Genomic DNA, 12,549 nt, shown 5'->3' with positions numbered 1-12,549 from the left:
TGGTTCCACTAAAAACCTCTAAAATCAATCCCAACCTTCCTTTTAGGGGTTAGCCACTTTGTGCTGCTATTTCCCTTGTACTCAAGTTATCACCCAGAAATCAGAAAATCCTTGTTTTTGAGCCTTAAGCTAATTGGCTCAAGTCACAAGCCCCAAAATCAAAACCTTTTGTGGTTTGGCACCCTAAAGTACAATTTAAAAGATACCTGTATATTTATTCACAGTCAAGTTATAAACTGAACACCAGGAAAAGACTTGTTTCAGGGCCTTTTTGACCTACTATTTCCTATTTTCAAATTTTAACCCAAAAACTAATCCTGATCTGTCCTTCGTGGTATAGGATATTGTGGAGCAATATCATTAACATCTGTATGCTTTCACTGATTTTGTATAGTGAAGTTCTATGTATGAAATGCTTGTTATTGGCCCTTAATTCCCAAACAGTGGGGTCAATTACCTCCAAAATCAATACCAACCTCCCCTTCATGGTCTGCAGCATTGAAGTCAATTTTATAAAGACCAACCACCTACATGTCTACAGAAGACAATGACAACCCCACACCATTAGAGAGTAGTTTTCAAGGTGTTGAGACCCATGAGTGCAAAAAATAATACCCACAAAATTGATTTAAACACTCTGAAATACTGATATTTCTTTAAATTGCAATTTCATACCCACTACTATGCTCACTTGACAGAATCAGCAAAAATTCACAACCACAAAAATTGATTTGCTCATAGGATTTTCCAATTTCATTTATGCACTTTAAATAATTTAGGTTATTCAAGAGTTTTCTTTCTTTTGAAGGAGGTACATTAAAAAAAAACTTGGAAAGTTATTGAGGATCCTAAGTACAATTTCCTTACTCATTATTAAGCATATTTGGAAAATTCAAAATCTGATGGCCATAAATTTTGATCAAGTGAAACAAAATCAAATGATTTAAAAAGGTCCATCCTTACATTATTCCTGCCAAGATTTCTAAACCTTGAATAGAACAGAAATAAAGGACAAAATGTGCTCTTCCCCAAGGTTTCAGTGGCAACTTTCAGCAGCTGCATTCATCTGTTGATTGCACCAACTGAGCAACATAAAAAGTGGAATGTTTACAGAAGGCATTAAGATCAACAACTCTATCAAGTTTCAAAACATTCAGAGATACTGATCAGCAGCTTTTTAAAAAAAATTGTAAGAGTAAAATTAGTTGTAAGTTATGATATCAAACTACTTTTATCTATTATGATGTCATAAGTTAGGAATAATTTTACACTTGCGATTTTTTGTGAAAAGGACCACAGAACCTTCGTCTCTGACTGCCATTTTGATAGATCAAGCAGAACTAAGAGTGGGTTGTCTAAAGAGTTTCTTCCACACATCATTCATGCCTTTTTGGTGAACCTTGGTTTAACATTAGAAGAGATACAGACCAAAATGTGTTTCTTAATTGGTCATCAATGGCAAATCTGAGTGATCCAAGCCAATGTGACTTGAGCCACACAAAAATATATTGCTTGTAGAGAGCACAATTGAAAGGAGGTTCAAGCATCCCTGGTAAATTTGTCCTGTTTACCAAGTGTTCAGTGAATCATTGAGTTTTGATTAGAAAGTTGAGACACATAACATGTATGCTTTGTATGTATGATTTTAATTACTTCATGTTCATTGTTGTGTGTGTCTGTCTTCCATGTCTGGTTTTTTGTCCCTGCATTACATTCTTTTGCTTACCCCTATAACCTTGGTTCCCTTGATCCTTCTTGCAGCAGCAACTATATTGACTGCCTTATTGTTGCTACATGTAATTTGGGAGTGATTGTTAGAATTTCTAACCAATGCACAAACCAGATGTTGTAAGATGTCTTTCATATTCCAATTGGAACTGACATAACAACAAAGTCATTATTTGAAAATAGGTCCATCTCTCGAAAGGCCAAGCCTAAAATCATATCAGGTCTCACTAACCACTTCTAACGTTTCCATTACTTTACATGTTAAAAAAGTAATTTTCAAAGTCTCACTGTGAATTCCCAGGACAAATGACATCTTAAAGCTGCATACCGTTGCGAAGCTTGGAAAATAAGGCTTCCAAAATCATTATGCTAATGGTACGATCATAGTAGAAATTCTTCACAAAATTTACTTGAATAAATAATACTGAAAATCCGCATTTTTACCTGTTCTGCTAACTGACAGCATGGAGGCAAATTACTCACACATGTAAACAATATTCATACACTTTTGTAGTTAATTACATATATGATTTTAAAGTACACATTCTCAGCTTTATTTTGACTACTTTTAATCATAATACACACAAATAATGCACTTACAATGCATATGTCTAGGTTCAGTGTGTTTTTGGTACTATATAGGGGGGTGGCCATTTGACCCAGAAGTGGTTAGTGAGACCTTAAAAACATTTTATGAGTTTTTATGTTTTTCTGTTTTTACATTTTATGAAAGCTTGTGGTATTGTGAGTCTAATAAGACCAAAACTATCAAAATCAGACATAGGACTACAAAGAAATTGTCATTTTTATATCATGCCCCTCAGTGATATTTTCCCTAAATTACTAAAAAATTACAATTTTAACTAACTTGTCACACCAAATTGATACCTATGATAATTCAAGAAGTTGTAATAGTAAATATCATTTATCATTATGAAAAAAGAACAGATTTCAACAATTTATATCATACCTATTTCATAACTGTGTGATTCTTAGTCTGTGCTGTGTGACTATTTGAGTACTTTGAATATCCCAAGCAGTGACGTTGTGTATTTCATGGATGACGTCAAGTTATGAGTCACTGTTACTGATAAAAATCTTGTTGCTATGGTGTTTTTTAAATTACCTTGCACAATGCACATCTTAAAATATAGCCAGATTACCAATATCACTATACTGATTTTATGGGAAAATGGAAATAATGACCAGGAAAGGCAATTTTCCTCAAATTATGCATTTCTCTGAAATATGCCATAATTTAATTTATGGTCTCACTAACCACTTCTAACGTTTCCATTACTTTACATGTTAAAAAAGTAATTTTCAAAGTCTCACTGTGAATTCCCAGGACAAATGACATCTTAAAGCTGCATACCGTTGCGAAGCTTGGAAAATAAGGCTTCCAAAATCATTATGCTAATGGTACGATCATAGTAGAAATTCTTCACAAAATTTACTTGAATAAATAATACTGAAAATCCACATTTTTACCTGTTCTGCTAACTGACAGCATGGAGGCAAATTACTCACACATGTAAACAATATTCATACACTTTTGTAGTTAATTACATATATGATTTTAAAGTACACATTCTCAGCTTTATTTTGACTACTTTTAATCATAATACACACAAATAATGCACTTACAATGCATATGTCTAGGTTCAGTGTGTTTTTGGTACTACATAGGGGGGTGGCCATTTGACCCAGAAGTGGTTAGTGAGACCTCAAAAACAACCTTCTAGCTTGATAAAGCTCTAAATTTGGATTGCAATTAAATATTTGTCACAGAAAAATATCTTAACAGAATGATAGTGGTATCATGGGAAAAATTAGAAGCATGCATGTCAAAACCCTAGCAATCTGACAATATAATTTCATTCAAGGATGCTTTCTCTATTTGAAAAGACCATTATTTGATCTCTGCATCACTGGATTTGCTCAGATTCTTGCCCTTGAAATGTTCATTTTCAGTGCATTTCAATGAAATTACACTTCAATTTATCAAAGTGATATGGGAAATCTTGTCTTTTTCCCTTGATTCTGATGGTGCAAATATTCAAATTAAACTTTCAAAATGATTGTTTTTTTCATACCACGTTTCACCCACTGCCTGATTCTTACAGAAACTGAAATTTAAAAAATTGCTTGCTTTTGGCCCCAGTTTGACCCCTTATTCCTACACAGTTAGGGCCATAGCACAAAAACAATCTATACCTTCCTATTGTAGTATGAATTAAATAAAGATTCCATGCACTTTCACTCAAGCTTTCATCTGGAAACTAAGAAAGTTTTAGTTTAAATTGGATGTTTTCAAACCTAATTCCTAAACTGTTAAGATCATAACCCCCAAAATCAATCCCAATCTGAACTTTGTGGTATCCACAAGAGACCCATACACATGAACTTAAATTCAATAATATGCTTGTTTTAAGCCTCTTATTTCTAATTGGTTGGGTCCAAAACCCAAAAAATCAATACCCAAACATCTTTTATGGTGTGGAACCTTTTCGTAGAATATTATCAAAATCCATTGACTAATACAAATCTAATATCCAAGTTACTGCAAAAAAAAAAAAACAAACAACAGGTGTCTAGGGATAATTAAAACTCTTGACACCACCATACAATAAAAGACTGCAAATTATTTGTGGTCATTTAAAAATTAATTCAATAGCATATCTTAATAAAGTTCTTAGCCATGTGCAGCATGATATGACTGTTACAGGTTGAACTTAGTTACCTTGGTGCAAGTGTGGACAATATTATAGGTTTTTTTTTGCACAATTAAGCATAGGGACTCATCTGTGGGAGATATCTGAAATCTTATTGGAAAAAAACGATGGCAGGGATTTTCATGAGGTGTCTACTGGTAGTAAAAATCAGATATTTTTTTTTAAATTGATTTTTAGAGGCATGGCTCTGACAAATAAGGCTGGACTCTTGACCTTTTTCCTCCATTTTAAGTAATGGTGGCCATGTTTTATGAGACAAAAATCACATCAAGTAGATTGTTAAGGATGTCCTAACAATCATTCATATCATTCATACCATGTTTCTAACAATCCATCCTTAAGTCTCAGAGAAGATTTTCAAAGCTGAAAATGTAAAATTTGGAAAAAAAATCAATTTCAGGACCCATAACTCAAACACCTTTCAATGGCTCTTTCTGAAAATTTCACACAAGATTTTAGCTAAACCCAACGTTTTTTGAGTTATTTGAAAAAATTCTGCAATCTGACCCCTATGGTCTATTTTAAGTAAGAGTGGCCACGTTTTTTTTGTCAGAACAAAAATCATCACTCACAGATATTTAAGGATACCCAAAAGAACTTTCATGCAAAGTTTGGTTACAATTCATCTAGTAGTTTTAGAGAAGACTTTCAATTTCTGGACCCATAACTCAAACATCCATCAATGGTTCTTACTAAAATTTGATATAGGTCCATCACATAATGCTGAACAATTTTACTTCCTGTCAGATGTTAGCTAAACCCAACTGTTTTTGTGATATTTTCAAAATTCTGTAATTTGACCTCTAATGTCTATTTTTAGTAATGGTCGCCAAGTTTTCTGCATGATCAAAAATCCCCAAGCATAGATTGTTAAAGATGTTCTATGGAACATTCATGCTATGATTTGCTTCAATCAATCCAGTAGTTTCAGAAAAGAAGATTTTCAAGGTTGGAATTTAGGGAAAAATCTGTATCAGAACCTCAAACACTGTCAACGTATCTTCCTGAAAATTTCTCCACATCTCTATCCCATCACTTAATTTAAAGTCATCCCAGCTTTCCTTTTGTGGTTTTGCACCTTGTGGCAGAATTTAAAACAGATTCATTCACTTAAACTCAAACTATTGTCAGAACATCAAGAAAATGCTTGTTTCTGGTCCCTATTTTGGTGCCTAATTCCTAAACAGTTCATGTCACAACCCCCAAAATCCATCCCAGTTTTCCCTTTGTAGTATGATATGTTTTGGTTCAATATTTAAGAGATCCATTATTGTCCAGATGTCATGAAAATGCTTCTTTCTGGTCCCTTTTGCCCCTTATTCCTAAAGGTTCAAGTCACAACCTCCAAAATCAATCCCAGGCTCCCTTTTCTGATATGGCACCTTACAGCATAATTTCATAAAGATCTATATCCTTAAACTCAAACTATCGTCCGGACATTAAATGTCCCTGGACAGACCACGCCACCGCCTACTGTGTGATACAATAACATATAAAAAGTCCCATAACTCTGAAATTAAAATTTCTCCATATAGTATACAGACAATTGTTCGAGACAGAAATTAATTGATTAAGGGGTTCTTGAGTTACAGTGTGACATGTTATAACAAAATGCTTGTAGAGCACTGCTTGATACTACTGCAGAGGTCATACCCTGAACAGTAAGGGCAAGTATGAACATACCATAAGAATATGACCAGAATCCAAGTGGTCATTTTTTGGCCCCTAATTCCAAAATGGTTCAAGTCATAACAACAAAAATCAACGTCAAACTTCCTGTGAGGGCATAGTACCTTGTGGTGCAATATACTTATAGTTAAGCTATTATCCAGACATCATCAAATGCTTGATTCTGACTCATTTTCTAGCCCATTATCCTTAAACGGCTCAAATCACAACCAAAAGAATCCAACAAAGCCCTCATTTGGTGTTATGGTAGCTAGTGGTACAACTTCAACTAGATTCATTCCCTTATAGTTATTGTCCATACATCATGAAAATGATTGTTTCTGGCCCCATTTTCTTGAACAGTTTATGTCACAAACCCCCAAATCAATACCAGCCTTCCTTTGCTGGTATGGCACTTAATGGTATAGAATTAAAGTGATTCATTTACTTGTAGTCAAGTTATTGTCTGGTAATGAAGAAAATGCTTGTTTCTGGTCCTTGTTTGGCCCTATATCATGATCAGTCCAAGTCACAACCCCTAAAATTAATCCCAGTCTTTATTTTGTGGTATGAAACCTCATGCTACAATTTTTAAAGAGATCCATTTCTCTTTATGCAAATTATTGTCTGGAGTGACTCTGGACATCATAAAAATGCTAGCTTAATCCCAATTCCCTAAATGGTTCAATTAGTATTATTTATGTATTAATCCTCTTCGTCTCCAGTGAGACATAAGGCTGCAATTGTTTACTGCCACCTATGTCTGTCTTTGGCTATCTTCTTGGCTTCTCCCCATATATATCCACCTTGTTTCAGCTCAGCCTCCACTGTTCCTCGTCAAGTTGTTTTTGACCTACCAAGCTTCCGTCTTCCAGGTGGTGTCCATCTGAATGCAACTTTAGGTAACTGTTGCTGTTCCATACAAAAAAACATGCCATAGCCATCTCAACCTCCTTTCTTTGATCTCAATGTTGATGTTCTTGCAATTTGTTTTTTGGAGCAGTTTGATATTTGAGATTTTGTTCAGCCAAAAGATTTTGCATATCTCCCGTAGGCATAAATTTTCTTTAGGTCCCTTTGGATGATTCTCCAGCACTCAGATCTAAATAGTAAAACTGATTTCACATTACTGTTGAAGAGTTTGATCTTAGTTTTCAACGAGTATAAGTTGGATCTCCAGATAGGACGCAGGATGGAAAATGCTGTCCATGCTTTCTCTAGTCTAGCTTTGGTATCCTTTTGGGCAGCGTTGCCAGTGCTGATCAAGCAGGTACATTCTTCTACAAACTCTATTGAGATATTTCCTATGTTGATCTTTGATGAATAGTTAGCATTGATTTTCATTGCTTTTGTTTTCGTGGTACTGATGTTAAGGCCTGTATGGCGGGAAAATCTGTTTAGGTTGTCTGATTTTTCTTGCATATTCTTAAAGTTTGTAGGTCATCAGTGAAATCAAGGTCTTCAAGGTGTGATATCAGGTCTCATTGTATCCCTCTTGGTCTGTCTGTTGTTTTTCTCATTACCCAGTCAATGGTCAAGAGAAAGAGAATAGGTGAGATGATGCAACCCTGTCTTACTCCTGACTTGACCTGGAACCAATCAGATGTGCTGTTATTTAGGATGACACTGCATTCATAGTGATTGTAGAACTTTCTGATGATGGTAATTATCTTTGGTGGTAATCCATAATGTTGCAATATCTTCCATAGCGTATCTCTATTTATACTATCGAAGGCCATTGTGAAGTCAATGAAGTTGATGTAAAGAGGACTATTCCACTCAATGCATTGTTCAATAATATTTCTTAGAATGAAGATCTGGTCTACACATCCTCTGCCTCTTCGAAATCTGGCTTGTTCTTCCTGGAGTTTTTGGTCGATGTATGGTTCTATTCTAGATAGTAGTATTTTAGAGAAGGCTTTACGGGGGGTTTGACAATAAGGTGATACCTCGCCAGTTGTCCGTTTTGCAGACAAAAACAATGTTGTTTTGGGCTTTGTCTGCTAGTACGACAACATATTTGTCATGTATAGTAGACAATGTTTTTGCTACATTGGGGTCTTTGAAAATTGATGTAGCCTTGGCACTCATTGACCTACTTAAAACTTTCATTCGTTTCAAAATTAAAGACCTCACGGCCTTCAACAACTCTGACAGAGAATCAATGTCTTCTTGTTCTCTTTATATCCATTTTCTTGCATAGTCCTCGACGGCATCCATAAGAACTTTAAAGTTATAATTCCAATTTATGAAGCGTGGTCCATAAGTGTGTCATGTAGACCCTGCGGGCACACAGTATTCCGTAAGTCGATCTCTGAATTTCTGGGACACAATAATTTCCCCCGACTCTACTGACGGCACCCAATAAATTACATATGAGCCAAATGACTGAAAACAAACAAACGCAGCTTGATGAACCTGGATAATTTCTGAGTTAAATGAAAAACTGAATGTGTGTGGGCCTTCAAGGTAGGATATGATCCTGATAATAACAGGAAAATTCTAAGTGGAGCTGCAACATCAAGATCAATGACAACTTGAATCAGCAGAATGCCATAATATATAAACAACATCTACTAATATTTTAGTTATTCATTTGAGGTGTGTACCTCTCACCTAAAATAAAATGAAACTATATGGACCTGAGGTTAACTGATTTGTAGGTTGAATTTCTCCTTTTTATCTTAAAATGACCCCCTACCATACTGTCATATTGGCCCCCTTTTTCCTGAAAATGACCTCCTGTTTTACTGTCAAGGGGGCCAATGGCCCCCTTGACAGTAATTTTCTGGTATGAACACTGTAAAACATACACCTTAAAAAACTAAGATCAATGTCCCTATTTGGTTGGAAAAAAAAACATGCTACATATGCCCTCGTCCCTGTGCCCCTCTATTTTCAAATCCTAGCTAGAACACTGTAATTGATATGATATTTAACCAGGTCCAACCATAGCCATCGGGGCGGATACATGATCTCAGGTTGGGGAAATGGTTGAAATATATTTCTTTGTGTATTATATGCAATACAACTTAATAAAAAGTGTATTTCATCTTCAATGTTTTCACTTATTACAAACTGGATATAATCTATTATTTCTAGGAATGTTCAAATGTCTTCCTTTTTCAATCATTAAATGATGTGCACTAATTCTAAGTTTGCACAGATTAGATCTATCAGATAACAAGATAATTTGTCTACGTAAGCTGGTCTTATACCCATTTCATAGACTCTTTGGAAAAATTACAATTTGGAAGAGCTATATATTCTGGAATTTTGTTCTTGGATACACTGGTCAATAATTCTTTGTTTGATTTGCTCCAAGTGTAGCTTAAGCAAGCTTTGTTTATTTATTAAGTAACTATATCCCAGGGAGTTTAATAATCCTTCAATTTGTTTTGTCCATAAATTTGACAATCTGGTTGTATTATATATTTCATATATTAGAGTGTTTTGATCAGATAAAATGTGATTCAAATACCCAATAGCTGCAATGTTTATTTTACTTTTCAGGGGAAGTCTATACTACCCAATTCAGCTCTACAAGCATCATTGGGGGCTTTACAGTGAACCCCTAATATCTCTTTAATAAATTTGATATGTATTTTTTCAAATGGGTCAGAATCTTTCAAAGATACACCAAAATCCAAATTTCACTACAATATAATAGAATGGGAGAAACAACTGAATCAAATAATTTTTCCAAGAGTCTACAAGGGTTATTCATACCAACAATTTTTCTAATTTTAAATAATGCTTTTCTTGCTTTTTCAGTTGGTGAATTTATAGCTAAATTAAAATTACCGTTATGTTTCATAGTGATGCCCAAGTAGTTCTAGTGTGACACAGTTTCAATATTCAAATTATTATATAGGAATATATTTTTATGACTTTTCCCATTTGAATTAAACACTATAACTTTAGATTTATCAGCGTTAACTTGAAGATTCCATGAATCACAATATGTATATAATTTGTTTAGACAGTTTTGTAGCCCTGATTGGCTCTCAGACAATAATACAATATCATCAGCATATAACAGTACATTTATAGAAGAGTCTTCAATGACAACTGGGTCCAAACTGGGTTGGTTAAGATGTTTTGCTAAGTCGTCAATAAAGAAATTAAACAGAAGAGGACTCAACACGTCACCTTGTTTAACACTGCGTTCAGAAGGAAATGTTGAGCTGAGTCCATTTACAAATTTTATTTTATATGATGTGTTAAGAGTACATTGAAAATAAAATTTTAAATATATATCTAGGAGTGTTGTTTTTTAAAAGTCTGTAAAATAAACCTATTTATTGGAACTGCCTAGGTCTTGAGCCGGTTGTTGTTCATTATTGTTTTTTAACATGTAAGTTATTTTTTTCATCTGAGGACCCCATTGGAAATAAGCCTAAGGGATATCCTTGGTTAAATACCAACTATGGGTCAAAATTTGATTTTTAACACAATCTGTATGTACTTTTAAGTGTCATGCATTCACTAGTGATGTATTGTTTTTTTATTGTATTGTATATGTACATGTATTGTATGTTGATATTTAATCGAAATAAATCGATCTATAATCTACATGTTTCTATCTAACCCCTGATTTGGTTTGTTTGTTTGTTGGGGTTTAACGTCCGAGCAGCAATATTTCAGCTATATTCAGACGATGAACATGAATAGGATGGCAAAATGAACATGAAATGATAATGAAAGGAAAAAAAGGATGGGACACAAGGATAATGGGGTCGACAAATTTTGATTGCCAGTGGAAATAGGGAGAGGTGGGTAGGGTTGGGCAATTTAGCCTCCTGTGGCGGAGCCCTTTGGTTCCTACTCCGGGAGAATACCACAGTAGGGTTCTTTCACGTGCGAGGAACGTAGCATCTTTCCCAACATGGTGCACCACTATGGTTTGCCGTCAGGTTTTCCGTATTATAGCCTGACAACCCCAGCATGTAACACGCCAGGGGTACCCCAATCCACCACCTGGGGCACACATCCCAGTTGCTCTGTGGGCAGAGCGCCCTAGCCCCCGGCTAAATTTCTGAGCACTATTTAGTCGCCTTTTACGACAAGCTTAGTGCTGCTGCAGGCCTATTCTTTTAACACCCAGACCTGCACGGGGCCCCTGATTTGGGGTGGCCTTTACTATACTCGGCGTCACATAAATAACATACTGTTAAAAAAATTTGAATAAAAATATTTTCTACGACTTTATTGACACCTACCGTCGTTTAAATTGTCTTAAATGACTAGCTCATTTGTTTAGCCAAACAGCTTCTCCCTAAACATTGAATCGTTAAATTCCGGTCAGATTTTAATTCTCGGTGCCAATATTTACATTGTAAAAAGTCGGCCATGTTTACAGTGATCGGGTTGCTAGGAGATGTTGTTTACGTTTAAATGGTTTGTCCAAAAACCGAAGAACCCAGAATGCATTTCGGCGTCATTTCGGATATCTCAGATTTATTTTAGGCGAACAACGTACAATACCTAGAAGTTAATCAAGCAGACGATTGTCACCGGAGTTCGACGGGAACTTACAAACTTCGTTTGTAAACAAATCGTCCCGTAGAAACCAACATGGCGGATATTAGTATGGGATTTTCCCGTAAGGATTTGTTACGCATGATTTAAGCTAAAAGCGACTTGTTCAGGGAGAAGCCGTTTGGCTAAACGAATGAGCAAGTCATTTAAGACAATTTAAACGACGGTAGGTCTCAATAAAGTCGTAGAAAATATTTTTATTCAAATTTTAACAGTATGTTATTTATGTGACGCCGAGTATAAGCTCTTACGTATACGTTGTAGGAGTACCCTTACTGGCCTTAGAATTAAATCAAAATTTTTTTGGGCATAAAATCTTGATTTTTCACAAATTTTACCTACTCCTACAACGTAAGAGGTCGGAATTCCGTTCCTCCATACCCCAACGTTAGGATGGCACCAAGTCAAAAAATAACTTGCCAGACAACCTCTAGCACTGCTGGAGTAAAATTTTACCCACAAAACTTTTTTAACTTAGTAATTCCTAATCTTTTTTTTCAATATATCACTTTGAAACATCAAGTCTGGCTCACCTTGTGTTTCTCTGTCCATAATGACTGTGCGATAGAACAGGGGATATCATAGGGAAAGGGGATGAAAACAGAGAAATATCCTGAAAGCAAATGGCGATTATTTCCTCTCGGAAAAGCTTTGGGTTCTTTAAAAATGCCCGATAAATATTTGAAGTAACGCTGTGTTCTCGCTAACGAGATGTTCATTTCATTGGCTGTAAACTTAGCCGAAACTTAACGAATATTTTAATTAGCCACGTGCTTAACAGCTTTTTTTTTTAGGTTAAACCTCTAGATTCGGCATCCTTTATATAATAATTTACAAATAATATTCAAACCGTAGACATTTATTTGAAAATTTAAAC

General features: G+C 35.1%; 1 protein-coding gene across 2 annotated transcripts in view; it reads right to left on the bottom strand.

Annotated features, from left to right (window-relative positions):
- LOC148628461 (uncharacterized) overlaps positions 1 to 12,344 on the bottom strand; it is a 34,014-nt gene extending 21,670 nt beyond the window's left edge. For both annotated transcript variants that reach the window (XM_088587926.1, XM_088587918.1), the window contains exon 1: positions 12,206 to 12,344. In XM_088587926.1, coding sequence (XP_088444052.1) covers positions 12,206 to 12,224 — 19 coding nt within the window. In that variant the 5' untranslated portion in view covers positions 12,225 to 12,344. The remainder of the gene's footprint in view (positions 1 to 12,205) is intronic.
- Positions 12,345 to 12,549: the final 205 nt, after the last annotated feature.

Source organism: Perna viridis, chromosome 1, assembly GCF_037379345.1.
Source record: "Perna viridis isolate PV_CMFRI_1.1 ecotype Kerala chromosome 1, ASM3737934v1, whole genome shotgun sequence".
Classification (NCBI taxonomy): Eukaryota; Metazoa; Mollusca; class Bivalvia; order Mytilida; family Mytilidae; genus Perna; species Perna viridis.
This window is presented reverse-complemented; position numbering and strand designations above follow the sequence as displayed.